The sequence below is a fragment of the Medicago truncatula genome, chromosome 1 (genome assembly GCF_003473485.1).
Source record: "Medicago truncatula cultivar Jemalong A17 chromosome 1, MtrunA17r5.0-ANR, whole genome shotgun sequence".
Taxonomy (NCBI): domain Eukaryota; kingdom Viridiplantae; phylum Streptophyta; class Magnoliopsida; order Fabales; family Fabaceae; genus Medicago; species Medicago truncatula.
Window position 1 is genome coordinate 11,386,835 of NC_053042.1, and position 20,184 is coordinate 11,407,018.

General features: G+C 35.0%; 3 protein-coding genes and 1 pseudogene across 3 annotated transcripts; all 4 read left to right on the plus strand.

Moving 5' to 3' along the window:
• The first annotated feature begins 2,398 nt into the window (after positions 1-2,398).
• Positions 2,399-5,201, plus strand: LOC25482530 (1-aminocyclopropane-1-carboxylate oxidase homolog 4). The gene is made up of 3 exons (XM_013611109.3): positions 2,399-2,980; positions 4,081-4,455; positions 4,743-5,201. The coding sequence occupies exons 1-3, from the start codon at positions 2,486-2,488 to the stop codon at positions 4,989-4,991; spliced, it is 1,119 nt and encodes a 372-aa protein (XP_013466563.2). The 5' UTR covers positions 2,399-2,485; the 3' UTR covers positions 4,992-5,201.
• Positions 5,202-7,250: 2,049 nt separating this feature from the next.
• Positions 7,251-9,473, plus strand: LOC120577946 (DIBOA-glucoside dioxygenase BX6-like; annotated as a pseudogene).
• A 1,575-nt stretch (positions 9,474-11,048) lies between these two features.
• On the plus strand, positions 11,049-11,917 carry LOC120577948 (1-aminocyclopropane-1-carboxylate oxidase homolog 5). Its single transcript, XM_039830051.1, has 2 exons — positions 11,049-11,417; positions 11,707-11,917. Exons 1-2 carry the CDS (start codon positions 11,049-11,051, stop codon positions 11,836-11,838), a joined length of 501 nt encoding a protein of 166 aa, XP_039685985.1. The 3' UTR covers positions 11,839-11,917.
• Positions 11,918-13,010: 1,093 nt separating this feature from the next.
• On the plus strand, positions 13,011-20,184 carry LOC120575741 (1-aminocyclopropane-1-carboxylate oxidase homolog 4). Its single transcript, XM_013611112.3, has 3 exons — positions 13,011-13,605; positions 18,639-19,013; positions 19,616-20,184. The coding sequence occupies exons 1-3, from the start codon at positions 13,111-13,113 to the stop codon at positions 19,862-19,864; spliced, it is 1,119 nt and encodes a 372-aa protein (XP_013466566.1). The 5' UTR covers positions 13,011-13,110; the 3' UTR covers positions 19,865-20,184.

A 20,184-nucleotide genomic window follows, 5' to 3' on the forward strand; every position in this document is an offset into this window, starting at 1 on the left:
TACAGAGGATGTAGCAGTCACATGGGTCCAAGAGATTACGTGTCCTAATAGGAAGCCTTGCATGAATTAACGGTATACTTAGGTTTGACTAACTGCAATTGCTTGTCTCAAGTCTGAATGCAGCAAATCCAAATTCCACGCTCGTTATGTTATTATGTGTCACCTTTAGAATTCACCACGTCTCTCTCTAACACATTTCTATTTTCTTTACCAATGATTAAAGCAAATACTAATAAATATGCTTAAGGTACATGTTAAAGAACTCATTATAAAAATATATATATTAAAAGTTGTGTATTCAACTTCTTAATAGTAAAAATGTTATGTTTTCTAATTCAAAATTACTATTTTTAACTTCTTTAACATCTCTTCAGGCACAAGTTAGCATGACCCTTAACTTAAAATTTTAATGACTTCGTAAGCTAAAATATAGTAAATTAGTCCCAGTTCAAATGATCAAAATTATTGAGCAGAATACTTCGATCGGAATTCAAACATTCAGTGTGAATTTTAATGATTATCTATAATATTTTTATCTAAAAATTACAGTAAATCAATATTATGTTAACAAATACCAACATATTACTCACCTATTTTAAAATAAATATCACTTTAACAATAAAAATTAATTTTTAAATAAATGTCCTTTACGTAAAATTATTATTTTACTTCTAATTTTTTTTGAGATATTTTACTTTTAATTGTATACTTTAACTAATGAAATATACACTACTTTCAAAATATTACATTCATAAATAAAAATTATTTCAATAAAATTGTCACGTCATTCAACATCATTATGTTTTTTAATATGTGTAAAATCTTAAACACACTCATTTTAAAATTTATCTAAAAAATTTAATTCCACTAAACTCTTGCATATTTACTTATAGGATCATGTTAACCAATGTCTCCAAAACACTAGTTAAGAAAACTGCAAAGAGAAAGTTTTAAATTAAAAAAGACAATTTATTGACTTGTAAAAGATTGACAATGCAATTCATACGGCAAAAGTTATGGTGCATAAATCATTTCCTTATGCACCGTGCATAAACACTTCACAACCATCAGATTTCTTTCATTTCCTTTCGTTCCCATTCCTTTCGTTTCTGTTTGGTTTCCTTCTCTCTCTACTCTTTTGAAAAACAGATTTTCTCTCACTCTCTCTAAGAAATCGATCTGGGATGAAGCTTCATCTTCTACACACCTCTGGCGCGGTGGCCGGCCACCCTAGGGCAGCGGCGCCGCCGCCGGAGTAGTAGGAAATGGCTCCGATTTCAAAAAAAAAATCAATTTTAAAAATCCTTTTCCTTCTATAATCCAAATCCGGACTCGATTTTCAGAGATAAACAACCAAACAGTGTAGATCTAGGTTTTAACTTTGTTCCCATTCCTTTCGTTTCCATTCGGTTTCCTTCTTCTTCTGCTCCTTCGCCGCCGCTTTCTTCTCTGCTTTCTTTGCTTCCCATCTCTGTTGTCTCGCTAGCTTCTTCTTCGTGTTCTTGGGGATTTCTGAAGTGGGTTGTGATGGTTCTGTGTTTGGAGGTGGAACTGTGGATTCGGGTTCGTGATTTTCACCATAACTGCATGAATTTCCGCACCCATGGGCTGTGATTTATGGCTGGGAAACTGCTGGAAACCATTAAGTACATCTAATGGTTTTCCACAGCAAAATGGTTTTGGCATTCCGATACAGTGATGATGATGGTGATGATGATGAACGACGATGTTAATGATGAGATTGAAGATTCTGAAAACCATTTCCACAGCAAAATGGGTTTGGAGTACAACTCACACAAACCACTTCCACATCAAAATGATTTTGGCATTTCGGTACGGTGATGATGATGAACGACAATGTTGAAGATGAGATTGAAGATTCCAGTGGTGATGATAATGAACGATGGTGATGATTAAGTTTGTTTTCACGTTTGGTTCGTTTTGTTTGGTTTCCTTTGGGGGTGTAGGAAGCAATTATGTTGGAATTTATGCACGATGCATAAGGATTTCCTTATGCACCATAACCGCTCCCAACAAGTATTTATTGATATTAAAAAAAACTCTTCTATGTTTGCTCAAAATTAAGATTAAAAACAGTTTAATCTCACCTAATCATGTTAGCTAATTATTTTTTTTGGGTAGATAGACGAGATGACAAAATTATTATATATTCACACACAAAGTAGAAGGTACGGGTCGAACCCCAATCATAACATTCGGTCCAATAATTTCGATATTTTTGCCGGTTGAGATAGGACTTATCGAATATGTTAGCTAATCAATCCTAATCTCATTTGACTCTAGAAAACTCCAATTTCTGAAAAATCAAAATCAATCAATTTCCCATTGTGGAGTTTGAGTGCACAACTTTTACTACTCAAAATCAAACTCAACTCAACTACTTATTTTCTTCCTTCAAAATCAAAACCCAACCCCACACACAAACACAAACATTCCCTTCCCATCATTCATTCAACTCATAACAATGTCATCATCACCAATTGCCACTCCTTCACCACCACCAACCACCGTCTCATCACCACCGTACGATCGAATCAAAGCCGTGAAAGAATTCGACGAAACAAAATCCGGCGTAAAAGGCTTAATCGACTCCGGAATCAAAACCATTCCATCTTTCTTCATCCATCCACCTGAAATCCTATCTGACCTCACTCCACGATCAGATTTCCCCCAACCGGAAATCCCCACAATCGACCTCTCCGCCGTCCACCACTCCCGCGCCGCCGTGGTTGAACAGCTTCGTTCCGCCGCGAGTACAGTTGGATTCTTTCAAGTGATCAACCATGGAGTCGCGCCGGAATTGATGCGAAGTGTGATCGGTGCTATGAAGAAGTTTCATGAACAGCCTGCTGACGAGAGGAAGAAGGTGTACTGTAGGGAGATGGGAACTGGTGTTTCCTATATATCTAACGTTGATCTGTTCGCTTCTAAAGCTGCCAGCTGGCGTGACACGCTTCAGGTTCGAAAATTACCTACGAGAAAACAGTCATTGTGAGACATTGTTGCTTTAGTTTTTAAATAATTGAATTCGTAAGCACATTCTCGTGTCTATTTTGTTAGTCATTTTATGAACTTAACCAACGAAAAAACACATTGAGGACTAAGACCGAAATGGCTAAGAGTATGTTTGTTTAGAAAATAGCGAATAGTTGATAAACTAGTTTACCGCGGATGAACTGAACTTATAACTTATAATAGATAACTGATATTTGATAAGTTAGCTGACTATTCAGTAGTAAAATTAACAGTTGAACTAACTTTAAAATATGAAATGAAATGACATAAAAGTGACGGTTATAAGCAATAAGTTCAAAATCATGCCCTTGCCAAACAGACCCTAATAAAAAACACTTTTAGTGACTAATAAATTGAAATTTAAGATTAGACTCACTGTTGCATCTCACTAAAGTTAAACTAAGTGTGCATAGTGATAAATGAAAGTTGAAGTAAACATCAAAAGATGTCCATGAGAAAGTGAATTTTTTTTTGAAAATTCTGTTAAAGAAACATTTCTACAAAAAGCATGAATACTTTTAAAATTACACGTCAAATGATTTTTATTTGTAAATTAATAAATTCAGTTGGAACAGTATTTTTCAATCATGTATTGCAAGAATGAGTTTATGTTGGTAAATTCTGTTTACTGATTGTTGCTTACTGCCCAGTTAGTTAATTATTTTCCAGTTGTTAGTAGTCAATGATTTTTATAGTTAATTCTGTTTTCTGATAGTTACTTTAATTGCATCTTGAAAGTTTATCACTCTTTCAAGTTTTTAAGTTCTTCATGTTTTTCTTCTTTTCTTCATGCCTTCTTCTGATACGTTGATCATGTGTTACTCACGCACTAAATAGGTGATTTTGATTAATTCATTTGTGCATAAATAGAAGTTAGTTTTATATGCAATCATCAATTCAGTCTTTCATAACAGTTTCAGTGATTAACATGATCAACCCAATGGGACTAATGTGCTCGACAAATTCAAATTAAGAAATTATTTTAAAATTATAATTTTCAGAACCAAAATGATATTTCATTGTTATTTCAATGGAATTTTGCAGATTAAGATGGGACCTGTCCCAGCGGAAGAGAAGGAGATTCCGGAGGTATGCAGGAAGGAGGTGATGGAGTGGGATAAAGAAGTGGTGCGTGTGGGAGATATTTTGCTTGGTTTGTTGAGTGAAGGGTTAGGGTTAGGTGAAGAAAGGCTCACAGAATTGGGTTTGTCGCAAGGGAGGGTGATGGTTGGCCACTATTACCCATTTTGCCCTCAGCCTAATCTTACTGTTGGACTCAATTCCCATGCAGATCCAGGGGCATTGACGGTATTGTTGCAGGATCATATTGGTGGCTTACAGGTTAGGACCCAACATGGTTGGATTAATGTAAAGCCTCTTGATGGAGCTTTGGTCATCAACATTGGAGATTTACTTCAGGTCAATTATATTTTCTCTCTTATTTTTACTTTTTTTATTTTGTCTTTCCTTGTCTTCTCTTTTCGAGTAATGCTACGTAGTAGAAAACATTTTGCGCACGAACTTCACGAATGTTCACATCAATTTTACATGGAAAGAAGAAAATTTATTGTGTTTTGATGGAAATCACAGGGGTAATGGCCAATGAGTGTTTTGTGATTGTGTCGTGCCTTTTCTTTTCGTAATGCCAAGCATTTTACTTTCTTTTTTTAATTTGGATTTCTCACATCCATAATTTTGTGTCTCAGATAATTTCGAACGAGGAGTATAAGAGTGCTGATCATCGTGTATTAGCCAATCCTTCCAACGAGCCACGAGTCTCGATTGCTGTTTTCCTCAACCCGGGTAATAGGGAGAAGCTCTTTGGTCCTTTACCAGAGCTAACATCAGCAGACAAGCCATCTCTTTATAGAGATTTCACGCTCAACGAATTCATGACAAGGTTCTTTAAGAAAGAGCTTGATGGTAAATCATTGACTAATTTCTTCAGAAAGTGATGTTTCTATAAAGCAGTGGTTTCTGGTGATATTTCAATGTAATAGTAACTTTGTATCTTGGCACTGTACTGTTCATGCATATATAAGTTATTAGGGAAGTTCATTGCTGAATAAAGGTGCTGTATATGTATATTAATAGGAGCACATTTGTTCTTCCATAAGTTCACAATATTCTTATCATGTTAGAAAAAGTTACTATTATACATAATACTCCCTCCGTCCCAATTTAATTGAGCCATTTGCTCATTTCACGTTTATTAAGAAAAATATATTAGTGAAGGAGAGAGAAAAATAGTTTTGAGTGTCTTTGTTAAGTATTGGTCCATTCTTCTTTATCATAAATGTAAAGTAGAATATATTGTATTGGAAGTAGTGAAAGTAGTATTAATTAAAGTTATAATTGAAAAAAAGTAATTAATATTGTATTGGAAAGTGAAATGACTCAGTTATTTTAGGACACTTTTTTATTGAAAATGGCTCCGGTATTATGGGACGGAAGGAGTATATAAATTTATCATGTGCTCTATGTTGACACAATTCTGACCAAGCCGTTACAGTAATATGTTAATTTTTAATGTTGGACCTTTATTGAATCTCATTTTCTGTTTGTTGATTGTGCTGTAATTAGTTGCATTATAAAAGGTTGATATTTGAACGGATTCCACTTATATGACTCATGACTCATCATGAGTGCTTCCATGTCCCAAATACTTCAGGATGTTTTGGTACCATTGATGAATAAAGTCCTATGATATTGTGAATCAAAATCAATTCCTATCCTCTTGTAATCGGTTCAGTTTCAAAGAAATCTATATAATTAGTTTAATTATTAGCAAAAAAAAAAACAACTGTTCTACAATTTTATTTTCTTTACAAAAAATAGAAAACCAACATATGTGATTTTATTAAAAGGGTATAATAAATTACAGCACATACAGATGAACGAGTTTGGGCAGTAATTTGAACGGTCATAAGTTTCTTAGAGTATCCACAATGGTAGTTTCCTAACTAGGACCCCTTAAATGGACCCCACGTGATACGTCACAAGTTTCTTTTGAGATGAAAATGGTAACTGATTGTAAGAAAAAACCTGTCCATAAGACATGCATTACCCATTGATTAATTGGGGGTAATTTACCCTAATGACAACTATGATTAAATTCTCGAACAAAAGAGATAAAGTTTACATGTCGAATGAAAGTGAAACATACGAAGAAAATTAATATTATTGAGATAAAAATGGTAACTCTTGGGTGTGTTTGGGTTAGAAGAGAGGTGGCATTTAGCATGGAAAAGGGAAAGAGTTTCCCACCATGGGAAAGCTAATTTTGACCATTAGATTAACTAAAGAACACAGTTTTATCATAGACCATCAACACCAAAAAATTTCTCTATCCTCCATGACTTACCCAACCACCACCAGCCGTCTTTATTGCAAATTCTGAACAACCATGGCTACCATTCCAAGAGCTTGTATCACACATTTCTACCACATATCATCCTTTGGTATTTCTTTAGTGGGTTAATGTAAATATGGGTCGGATATGGAGCTGAGGTTTGACCAAAGTCTTAGGAATGCATTGGTGTCTTTTACTCACTAAAATTTTGCTATCTACATGATCCTGGTAAAACTATGTCGGGAAAAGCTTGAAATTGATTTCATGTCATGAATTACTTAAAAGAGAAAGAGTAAATTAAATTAGCTTTTAAGACATCAGATTTAGAGATGAAAGTGATTCCACCATGGGGAAAGATTTAAAGATGTGAAAATTGACTTAAAGATTTAGAGCGAGAGTAAATGTGGAAGAAGGTATAATGGGGTGGTGGGTGCAAGGAGGAAGATGAGATGTAGAGGGTGGATGGTTGGATTTGGTGTTGATGGTCTATGATAAAGTTGTGTTCTCTAGTTAATCTGATGGTCAAAATTAGTTTTCCCATGGTAGAAAACTCTTTCCCTTTTCCATGCTAAATGCCACCTAGAAGAGAAGTTGTGAAGAGAGAAATATGTAAGAGAGAATATGAGAAGAGAAATATGTGAGAAATATCCTTCAAAAAAAATATGTACGTTAGCTGAGCTACCCTACTCTCCTTTTGTCCATTCTACTCTACACAATCAAAATCAATCCACGTCACGTTGTCGAGTGTAGAATTCTGCTACTCAAACTCAACTCAATTACTCAACTGCTTTTTTCTTTCTATAACTCTAAAAACTTCCACACACACAAGCATTCCCTTCATTCATTCATTCAACTCCCAACAATGTCATCATCACCGATCGCCACCCACTCACCACCACCAACATACGACCGTGCGAAAGATGTGAAAGAATTCGATGAAACAAAATCCGACGTAAAAGGCTTAATCGACTTCGGAATCAAAACCATTCCATCTTTCTTTATTCACCCACCCGAAACTCTATCCGATCTCACTCCACGATCAGATTTCCCCCAACCAGAAATTCCCACAATCGACCTCTCCGCCATAAACATTCCCGTGTCGCCGTGGTTGATCAGCTTCGTTCCACTGCAAGTACGGTGGGATTCTTTCAGGTGATCAACCATGGTGTAGCGCCAGATTTGATGCGAAACGTTATTGGTGCTATGAAGAAGTTTCATGAACAGCCTGCGGAGGAGAGGAAGAAGGTGTACCGTAGGGAGATGAGAACTGGTGTTTCGTATATGTCAAATGTTGATCTTTTCGCTTCTAAAGCTCCCAGCTGGCGTGACACACTCCAGGTTCGAAAATTATTTATGAGAACAGTCACTTTGATCTCTAAATATGTGAGATGTTGTTGTTGTAGTTTTTAAATATATTAAAACCGGAAGCACATTCTCGTGTCTATTTTGTTAGTAATTTTATGAACTTAACCAACGAAAAAATATATTGAGGACTAAGACCGAAATGACTAAGAGTATGTTTGTTTAAAAAATAGCGAATAGTTGATATCTGATAAGTTAGCTGATTGAGGTTTGTAATATTCAGTAAAATTAACAGTTGAACTAACTTTAAAATATGAAATGAAATGACATAAAAATGACGGTTAATTACCAAACACATCTAATTTGATCAAATGAACTTACAAGACATGTTATAAGTTATAAGTTCAAAATCATGCCTCGCCAAACAGACCCTAATAAAAAGCACTTTTAGTGACTCATAAATTAAAATTTAAGATTAGACTGACTAAAGTGAAACTAAGCGTGCACAGTGCATTAAATGAAAGTTGAAGTAAACTTCAAAAGATGTCCATGAGAAAGTGAAAAATGTTTGAAAATTCTGTTAAATAAACATTTCTACAAAAAGCCTGAATACTTTTAAAATTACACGTCAAATGATTTTTATTTGTATATTAAAAAAATCAGTTGAAACAGTATTTTTCAATCATGTATTGCAAGAATGAGCTTATGTTGGTAAATTATGTTTACTGATTGTTGCTTACTGCTCAGTTAGTTAATTATTTTTTGGTCGTTAGTAGTCAATGATTTTTTTTGTGAATTATGTTTGTTGATAGTTACTTTAATTGCATCTTGAAAGTTTATCACTCTTCGAAAGTTCTTTAAGCTTTTATGTTTTTCTTCTTTTCTTGATGCCTTTCTTCTGATATGTTTGATATGTGTTATCACAAAGTAAATATGTGATTTTGACTCGGCTTAAATAAGTAAAAGGTCTCTGTAAATTGGCGCGTTTTTTGTTTTAGTCCCTGCAAATTTTTTTCTTGCGAAACAACCCTTATAATTACCATACGTTTTGGAACTCATCCCTTCCGTCAGGTTCCGTGAAAAAAATGCTTTGCTGGCTAACAGACGCCTACGTGGCACATGCTGATATGGCAACTGATGTCAACTGGGTTAAGTAGAGGGACTAAAACCAAAAACGTATTTTTACACAGGGATGTAATTAAAAAAATGTAAACATCAATTTTTGAATTTTAAAAACCACTCTTTCCTTCTTCTTCCTCTCTCTGATCTTTCATTCTTCTTTTTCTTCAATCCATCCATGTCCAAATTTCAATTGCATGCGCCCTAAAACCCATTTTCTTCAACAGTGTGTTCTCATTCCATAGGCAACTCATTTGATAACTATTCTACACCTTCTCCACCACCTTCACCTTATAATTACTACACCAATTACTCTGATAACTATTTTAGTGGCAATTACTTTCCCGGTTATTATCCCGGTGGTGCTTACCCACCACCACCGTCGCCACACCATTTCTTTGAATGTATTGAAAGTTATGCTGCTGTTGGGCCTAGTGGACCGTCTGCGCCGCTTGAATATTCATTCTCGTTTGATCCAGGGCCAAAAGGAGGTAAAATGGGCTTAGGAGCTGGACTAGCTGTTGGTGTTGCTGCTGGGGCGCTGGGTCGACTTGCTCTGGAAGAAGGGGTGAGGTATGAAGAGCGTGGTCTTGCGGATATGGTTGAGAGTGATCTTACTTCTGCGAGAGATGATTATGGAGATATGCATTACCAAGATTATTGAGTTCTTTGTAGTTGGTGTTTGATAAGGTTTGGAGTTTCAAGGAGTGTTGTTTTGGCACATACAAAAAGATGTGTGTGTGTGTGTGATTGAATGCATATGTGTTGCTTTATTTGATGCTAGATGATAAAGAATGAAGTAAGAAAGCAAATGATTATCATGTGATGTGATGATTTGGAATTGTTCAACCAGTTATATTATGAAAATTAACGTTGGTTTTCTATTTTAGTGTGGTTAGTGTATTCTGTGTTTTGTTCATGATTTCTCATAGATCTTTGTATAATGGCAAATTAGTTTGCAGCATAAGTCTGTTCATGATCTTCCTCATTGTTGTGTGATGTTTCCCTTTTAGTGTTATATTTATGCCTAATTTATCTGATGAGGAATGCTAACAACACTCTCTTTTGAGCACTCTTTCTAGCACTCACTCTTTTATTGGGTGAAATCAATGTATGTCCCACCACTTTATGTGGGTTCCATTTCCAAAGTGTAGGTCCTACATTGAATTCACCAATAAAAGAGTGAGTGCTAGAGAGAGTGCTCAAAAGAGAGTGTTGCTAGCATTCCTCTTTATCTGATATGAGTACAAGGCTATGTTACCTTTTCATAAATTAACCTAGTGAAAGTGAACCCATATGGCATTGTTTTCCTTTCAAAGGTGTGGCATGTTGAAGAATTTAAGGTTCTTTCGATGATTGTTTGTTAATCATTTCAACTGTCCACAAGTTTATTGAGAACTTAGTTGTGGTGCTTATATCGTTGCTTTATTTATCAAATATTTGATCAGCTGGGGTGTGTAGTGACTTTTTAGCATTGATAATTTGAATTTGGCTTAAATAAGGAAAAGGGCCCTGTAAGTTGGTGCATTTTAGGGTTTTAGGGAATTGATGAGTTGCCTAATATGATGATTGAGAAATGGAATGAGAAGACATGGTTGAAGGAAAAGGGTTTTAGGGCGCATGCAATTGAAAGTTGGATATGGAAGGATTGAAGAAGAAGAAGAAGAATGAAAGATCAAAGAGATGAAGAAGAAGGAAAGAGTTTTTTTAAAATTCAAAAATTGATGTTTACGTTTTTTTCATTACATCCCTGTGTAAAAATTCTTTTTTGGTTTTAGTCCTTCTACTTAACCCAGTTGGCACCAGTTGCCATACCATCATGTGCCACGTAGGCGTCCGTTAGTCAGCAAACCATTTTTTTCACGGAACCTGACGGCAGGGACGAGTTCCAAAATGTTTGGTAATTACAAGGGCTGTTTCGCAAGAAAAAAACTTACAGGGACTAAAACGAAAAACGCGCCAACTTACAGGGACCTTTTACTTATTTAAGCCTTTTGATTCATTCATTTTTGCATAAATAGAAGTTAGTTTTATAGACAACCATCAATTTAGTTTCTAAAATTGCACGAACAAACAAATTGTTTGAAATTAAAAATCCTCAATTTGATCACTCTTTCATAACAATTTCAGTGATTAACATGATCAACCCAATGGGACTAATGTGAATTATTGATCTTCTACAATTTTCAGAATCAAATTGGTATTTGATCATTATTTCAATGGAATTTTGCAAATTAAGATGGGACCCGTCCCAGCGAAAGCGAAGGAGATTCCTGAGGTATGCACGAAGGAGGTGATGGAGTGGGATAAAGAAGTGGTGCGTGTGGGAGATATTTTGCTGGGCTTGTTGAGTGAAGGGTTAGGATTAGGGGAAGAAAGGCTCACGGAATTGGGTTTGTTGAGAGGGAGGGTGATGGTTGGCCACTATTACCCATTTTGCCCTCAGCCTAATCTTACTGTTGGACTCAATTCCCATGCAGATCCAGGGGCACTGACATTATTGTTGCAGGATCATATTGGTGGCTTACAAGTTAGGACCCAACATGGTTGGATTAATGTCGAGCCTCTTGGTGGAGCTTTGGTCATCAACATTGGAGATTTACTTCAGATCAATTATATTTTCTTTCTCTTATGTTTACTTTTTTTATTTTGTCTTTCCTTGTCTTTTCTTTTCGAGTAACGCTACGTAGTACAAAACATTTTGCGCACGAACTTCACGAATGTTCACATCAATTTTACAAGGAAAGAAGAAAATTTGTTGTGTATTGATGGAAATCATAGGGGTAATGGTCAATGAGTGTCTTGTGGTTGTGTCGTGCCTTTTCTTTTCGTAATGCCAAGCATTTTACTTTCTTTTTTTAATTTGGATTTCTCACATCCATAATTTTGTGTCTCAGATAATTTCAAACGAGGAGTATAAGAGTGCTGATCATCGTGTATTAGCCAATCCTTCCAACGAGCCACAAGTCTCGATTGCTGTTTTCCTCAACCCGGGTACTAGGGAGAAGCTCTTTGGTCCTTTACCATAGCTAACGTCAGCAGAGAAGCCATCTCTTTATAGAGATTTCACGCTCAACGAATTCATGACAAGGTTTTTGAAAAAAGAGCTTGATGGTAAATCATTGACTAATATCTTCAGAAAGTGATGTTTCTATAAAGCAGTGGTTTCTGGTGATATATCAATGTAATATTAACTTTGTATCATGGCAACTGTATTGTTTATGGATATATAAGTTATTAAAGAAAAAACTCAATTCAGATTCTAAAATCCGAAAAATCACATGAGCATTTTTGTAAAAATTATAGGGCGTGTGAGAAGTTGATAGGGTTGAAAAAGTAAAACCTTCAAAATTATTGGGCAGGACACTTCAATTAGAGTTCAAACTTTAGCCACTCCATTCATGTGTGAATTTTAATGATTATTTATCATTTTTTTCATCTAAAAAAACACAGCCTTGTCAAAAAAATCTAAAAAAACACAGTTAGTCAATATTTTTGATTAACATTAACAAATACCAATTATTGGGCATGACACTTCGATCAGAGTTCAAACTTTAGTCACTCCATTCATGTGTGAATTTTTATGATTATTTATCATTTTTTCATCTAAAAAAACACAGCCTTGTCAAAAAAAAATCTAAAAAAACACAGTTAATCAATATTTTTGATTAACATTAACAAATACCAAAATGTTACTCATCTGTTTTAAAATAAATATCACTTTAACAATAACAATTTGTTTCTAAATGAATGTTACTTACATATTTATTTTAATGTAAGATCATTATTTTACTTTTAGTTTTTTGAAGGATATTTTACTTCTAATTATATGCTCTAACTAATGAAATATATACTGCTTCCTAAACATTACATTCATAAATAAAACTATTTCAATAAAATTGTCATGTCATTCAACATCATTATATTTTTTAATCTGTGTAAAATGTTAAACACACTCGTTTTAAAATTTAACTCCAGTAAACTCTTTGCATGTTAACTTATATGTCGTGTCATACCTCAACAAGTATTTACTGATATAAAAAAAACTCTTGAATGTTTACTCAAAATTAGAATTAAAAACAGTTTAATCTTATCATGTTAGCTAATATATCCTAATCTCATTTGACTATTCTAAAAATCTCTACTTTGTAAAATCAAAATCAATCAATTTCACATTGTTGAGTACACAACTTTTACTACTCAAAATCAAACTCAACTACTTATTTTCTTCCTTCAAAATCAAAACCCAAACCCACACACACACAAACATTCCCTTCCCATCATTCATTCAATTCCTAACAATGTCATCATCACCAATTGCCACCCCTTCTCTACCACCAACCACCGTCTCATCACCACCCTACGACCGTGTGAAAGCCTTGAAAGAATTCGACGAAACAAAATCCGGCGTAAAAGGCATAATCGACTCCGGAATCAAAACCATTCCATCTTTCTTCATCCATCCACCTGAAACCCTATCTGACCTCACTCCACGATCAGATTTCCCCCAACCGAAAATCCCCACAATCGACCTCTCCGCCGTCCACCACTCCCGCGCCGCTGTGGTTGAACAACTTCGTTCCGCCGCGAGTACAGTTGGATTCTTTCAAGTGATCAACCATGGAGTCGCGCCGGAATTGATGCGAAGTGTGATCGGTGCTATGAAGAAGTTTCATGAACAGCCCGCGGAGGAGAGGAAGAAGGTGTACCGTAGGGAGATGGGAATTGGTGTTTCGTATATTTCGAACGTTCATCTGTTCGCTTCTAAAGCTGCCAGCTGGCGTGACACACTCCAGGTTCGAAAATTATTTATGAGAAGACAAAACCACTTTGATCTCTCGATATCTGAGATGTTGTCACTAATAGTTTTTTAATAATATAATGAAATCTTTAACGTAGGGCCGTCTTAAACAATTTGGAGGCCCGTTATAATTTTAGAAGTTGGCCCCTTATAAAAGTCGCAAGAAAAGCAAATTTTTTTATTTTTTATTTTGAAAGAAAGAAAAGCAATTTTTTATATAAATTATAAATAACATCTAAAATATTTTTTTTGAAAAAAAACGTCAATTGTATGTTGTGTACTACGGTTATAATGTTTTAATATGATGGACTCACCAGAATAAAGAATAAGTTTATAATAAAAAAAAATGATAAAAAAAAGTGTGCTGTTGTTGAACCAAAGACCTGACAGCAAAAATGCTGGATGTTATACCAGCGCGCATGTATATTGCTTAACTTCGGTGGTATACAAGTAAGTTTTTTGGGGTTTATATTATAAAAAAAGTAGCGCCCTGCAGCCATGACCAAAATACTCCTGCGCTAGTTAACTAACGCAAGTGTAAAAAAAATTGACTTAGTTTTTACACATGCCTGACTTAAGTCACACTGCGTGAGTTAACTCACGCTGGAATTAACACATGCCTGAGTTAGCTCACACAAGTATTGTTTTGTCATATTCACAATGTTTTTGCATATTCACGTGCAAGAGTTGTTACACTGGCTCACCATGCTAACATCTTCCTGTCTCGTAATATTTCCAATTTCATTTTCTAGCTTTAAGAATTCATGAAACCGACATAATATTTCAACCGACTGAATCAAGCATTCTGCAAACATAATAAGAAGCAAAAATTGAAATATTAGTTAGAAGAACAAACTTATGTATATATAATATTTCAACCGACAGAATCAAGCATTCTGATTTTTTTCTTTCTTTTTTTAATTAATTAAATGTGATCCAAATATCCTGCAAGATTAACACGGATTTAAGGTACTGATCAAATGCTAAGAACCACACATCCAACTCTTGCACGTGAATATGGCAAAACAATACTTACGTGAGTTAACTGACGCATGTGTTAACCCCTGTGTGACTTAAGTCATCCATGTGTAAAAACTAAGTCCCTTATTTTTTACACTTGCGTTAGTTAACTAGCGTATGAGTATTTTGGTCATGGTTGCAGGGCGCGAGTGAAAAGTGCAGGGTGAAGAGCAGAATTCCAAACATAATTGACCTAGAAAAAACACATCAAGGACTAAGACCAAAATGACTAAGGCTCACTATGCTAGAAATAGTGAATAACTGATAAGTTAGTTTATAAACTACTCCCCTCCGGTTCTATGTATAAGAAAATTTTCAATTTTTTTGTTGTTGTACTATTTATAAGAAAATGTCACAACTTATAAGGTATAATTATTGTTTAAAAACTTTTATATCATTTATTTAATGTTTGTTTTTTTAATATTAGTGGATGTATTTAATGCATCACAATTTTTTATGAGGATGTAAAAATATGCAAAAAGTTACACTATATAATGATTGCATTGGTTTTGATGTTTTTTGGTTTTTCTTCTTATAATAAGTACCGGAGGGAGTAGTTTATATCGGATAAACTTACTGATTGAATTTGTAGTATTTGGTAAAATTAATGGTTGATAGTAGTAGATAAACTAGGTGATAGATATCGGACAAACTAGTTGACTAATTTTTTATGAATATTTAATTTTTATTCAAATAAGATTACAAGTGTGACTAATGTTTTATTAATATTTAATTTTTATTCAATTAAGATTACAAGTGTATAACTGAGATGAATAACGATAAACTATAAGTTTTAAGCTACTTGGATTAGCTTATAAAAAAAAGGCTAAAGTGCACTTTTCCCCCTTTAACTTTCAAAAACTTGCAATTTTGGCCTTTTAAGTATAAAAACTACAATTTTGGCCCCCTAAGATTTAACCCATTTGCATCTTTGGTTCTTTTGGTCAATTTTGACCGAGTCAACGCCTAAGTGGCATGCCACATGTGTAATTAATTAATTTAAAAAAAATTAAAAAACTAAAAAATCAATTTTTGAATTAAATAAATTAAAAAAAATTAAAAAATCATAAAAAAAATAAAAATAAAAATCAGAAAAAATAAAGTTGTTTTGATTTATGTTCATTGTGGTTAATTTTTAAGTCCTGGGTTTCATTAATGGGGTAGTGATGAACTTACTTTTGGGTTTAATTTGTGTTAATGTTGGATGATGATGATGATGATGAAACTAGTTTTGGTTTAATTTTTAAGTGTTGTGATTTCTGGATGAAAAAGATGAAGGAGAAGGAGAAGCAAAATCATAGAAGAACAAAACACCAAAAAACATGAAGAAAACCGTTCTCTCCCATCACCTTCCCTCTCCTTCCGTTCTCTCCCACCACCACAATTTCTCCCTCCATATAGTTGAAACTTCCACCGTAACGGAAAATGCTACAAATGAAACTTAAGATTACAGGTTACAAGAGGATGAGAGAGCTTCGATCTGTACAGAAGGATGAAAGAGCATCGAGAAAACAGCTAGAAATCAAGCAAAATCAACGAAAACAACGCCACCGGAGCTTCACCGGAGAGTTGGTAAATCACCGGAAAAAAGCGGGCGAGGAGAGAGAAGAGCATGAGAGTTTGTGATGAGAGAAGAGCATGAGAGTTTGTGATGAAGGAGTTATGAATTTTTAGGTTCAAATTCTATAAAGATGATTTCGAGGATTTTCGGTAACACAATCACTATTGATTTTGGATTTAGGAGAAGAATTGAAGAACGGTGATGGTTCTTCTTCTCCCAAAGGTTTCAAAACAAATCACCTGCCATCCTTTTTCAATTCCTTTTTTTCTTTGTTTTTCTTTTTGTTTTCAATTTTTTTTATTTTTTTAATTCAATATATACACGCATGGCATTTTAGTTTTTAAAAAAATCAATAATTATACACGTGGCATGCCACTTAAGCGTTGACTCGGTCAAAATTGACCAAAAGGATCAAAGATGTAAAAGGGTTAAATCTTAGGGGGCCAAAATTGTAGTTTTTGTACTTAAGGGACCAAAATTGCAAGTTTTTGAAAGTTAAGGGGGAAAAAGTGCACTTTAGCCTAAAAAAAAATGCTATAAGTTAGTAAAAATAAGCTATAAGTTTATGAAAAAAATGATGGTTAACAAATGGATAATGATCAGTGGACATCCTTTTTTCCTACCACTTCTTGTACACTCACATGTGGCACTGGGACCCACACTCTACTTTACATTCTCTTCTCCAGTTCTCCATTCTCTCTCAACACAAACACGCAGATCTCTGTCTTCTCTCACCACCACACGCCGCCTGTCACCGACGTCTACACCGCCGTTCACACTCTCCTCTGCAACTTTTTTTTGTTTTATTTCTTCCTCTTTCTTTCTGCACCTTTCCCCTCCGACGATTACTTTCCTTTCACCACCATCGTCCTTCATCACTGGTCTCCTCCACCACCGACCACCACCAAAACCCAAAAAAAAATAGAAAACACTACCTCTTAAAATAGCAAGAAGCTCACAGATCATAAGGAAAAACATGCAGATCTGAGATAAAAAAACGCAGATTTGAACATAAAAACGCAAATCTGCAAAACAACAAGACCAAAATGCACGGTGGTGGTGGTGGTGGACAACGCCGGTGAGAGAGTGAGAGAGACAGAAAGATGATGATCAAAATGCACGGTGGTGGTGGTGGACAACGCCGATGAGAGAGTGAGAGAGATAGAAAGATGATGATGATGGTGGCAAAGAAACGGTGCACGTGATGGTGGTGATGTTGGACCGGATCTGAAACGGCGGCGTGTGATGGTGTTCTGACCGGTGATGGAAAAACGGTGGTAGTGAAAAAGGGAATGGGTGATGATGATGGTGGTGGTGGTGGGAGCGGCGGCGGCCGTCAGTCAGAGAAAGGGGGTGAAGGAAGAGAGAAGAGAGAGTGAGAGACGAAGTTGGGGAATCTGTGGGGGCCACGCTGCCAAATGTCACATTTTTGTGTGGTGGTCAAGAAGATGTATGCCACATGGAGTGGTTCATCTATCACTACTCTAACAAATAGATCTTTTTTAGTCAAATTTTAAGACATAAGTTATAAGCTCAAAATGATGTCTTGTGAAACAGACCCTAATATAATAAAAATTACTTTAAGTGACTAAGTGTGCACTATGCACTAAATGAAAGTTGAAGTAAACTTTTTTTCTTTTAGAAGAAACTAAACTAATCCACTCAAATTAACATCGGGAAGAATCGAATAAATTAATATCGGAAAGAATCGAACATGAGACTTTGAGGAGGATCACACTCTTAAATCGCAAGTCAATACCATCAGACCAACTCAAGTGGGTTAAAAGTTGAAGAAAACTTGAAAAGATTGTCCATGAGAAAGTGATAAAAAAAAATGAAAATTCTGTTAACTAATCATTTCTACATAAAGCCTGAATAATTTCAAAATTACATGTCAAATAATTTTTATTTGTAAATTAAAAAGTGCAGTTGGAACAGTATTTTTCAATCATGTATTGCAAGAATGAGTTTATCTTAGTCAATTCTGTTTACTGATTGTTACTTACTGATTCAGTTAGTTTTATTTTTTATTTTTTTAAGAAAACTGATTCAGTTAGTTAATTGTTTTTTGGTCGTTAGAAGTCAATGATTTTTATAGTTAATTCTGTTTGTTGATAGTTACTTTAATTGCATCTTGAAATTTATCACTCTTTCAAGTTCTTCAAGCTCTTCATGTTTTTCTTCTTTTCTTCATGTCTTCTTCTGATACGTTGATCATGTGTTACTCACACACTAAATAGGTGATTTTGATTAATTCATTTGTGCATAAATAGAAGTTAGTTTTATATGCAATCATCAATTCAGTCTTTCATAACAGTTTCAGTGATTAACATAATCAACCCAACAACACTAATGTGCTCGACCAATTCAAATTAAGAAATTAATCTAAATTTACAATTTTTAGAACCAAAATGGTATTTCATCATTATTTCAATGGAATTTCGCAGATTAGGATGGGACCTGTCCCAACGGAAGAGAAGGAGATTCCGGAGGTATGCAGGAAGGAGGTGATGGAGTGGGATAAAGAAGTGGTGTGTGTGGGAGATATTTTGCTTGGTTTGTTGAGTGAAGGGTTAGGATTAGGTGAAGAAAGGTTCACAGAATTGGGTTTGTCTCAAGGGAGGGTGATGGTTGGCAACTATTACCCATTTTGCCCTCAGCCTAATCTTACTGTTGGACTCAATTCCCATGCAGATCCAGGGGCATTGACGGTATTGTTGCAGGATCATATTGGTGGCTTACAGGTTAGGACCCAACATGGTTGGATTGATGTAAAACCCCTTGATGGAGCTTTGGTCATTAACATTGGAGATTTACTTCAGGTCAATTATATTTTCTTTCTCTCTATTTTTTTTTTGTCTTTTTTTAAACAACAAATTTTATTAAACAACCAGATCTCTGCTCAAGACGAACAAAGATCGGTGAAAATGAGAATACAAACAAAAGGCGACATATATAGACGGAACATCCGAAAATAAACACCCTAAAATCCCCCTGAAGACAACATCCACCAAAATACACGTCACCACCTAAAACAGATCCCTTCACGAAAGCAACCACCGTAAAAATGATATCCAACACCACTTATCGTCACTACTCCACCCCCAAAGAAAAACACCCCTCAGAATTAAACTCCCAGTCATGATTTTCTTTCTCTTAGTTTAACTTTTTTTATTTTGTTTTTCCTTGTCTTTTCTTTTCGAGTAATGCTATGTAGTACAAAATATTTTGCGCACAAACTTCTCGAATGTTCACATCAATTTTACAAGGAAAGAAGAAAATTTGCTGTGTTTTGATGGAAATCACAAGGGTAATGGCTAACGAGTGTTTTGTGACTGTGTCGTGCCTTTTCTTTTCGTAATGCCAAGCATTTTACTTTCTTTTTTTAATTTGGATTTCTCAAATCCATAATTTTGTGTCTCAGATAATTTCGAACGAAGAGTATAAGAGTGCTGATCATCGTGTATTAGCCAATCCTTCTAACGAGCCACGAGTCTCAATTGCTGTTTTCCTAAACCCGGGTAATAGGGAGAAGCTCTTTGGTCCTTTACCAGAGCTAACATCAGCAGAGAAGCCATCTCTTTATAGAGATTTCATGCTCAAAGAATTCATGACAAAGTTCTTTAAGAAAGAGCTTGATGGTAAATTATTGACTAATTTCTTCAGAAAGTGATGTCAGTGGTTTCTGGTGGTGAAATTTCAATGTAATAGTAACTTTGTAAGATGACAATTGTAGTGTGCATTGTTGAATAAATGTGTTGTATATGGGGAACGAATTCTCTTCCGTCACTGGAGAGTCCAGTGAAATCCCAACCATTGATTTGACTGACCTGAGTTCATTAAAGAGCATAAAAGACTAATTGAATGGTCATGATTGAAACTGGACTTCCTCCTGTGTAGTATTCTCTGGAGAGAATCATGTATATGTATATAAATAGGAGCGCACGTGTTCTTCCATAAGTTCACAATATTCTTATACACCTCTATTGTAAA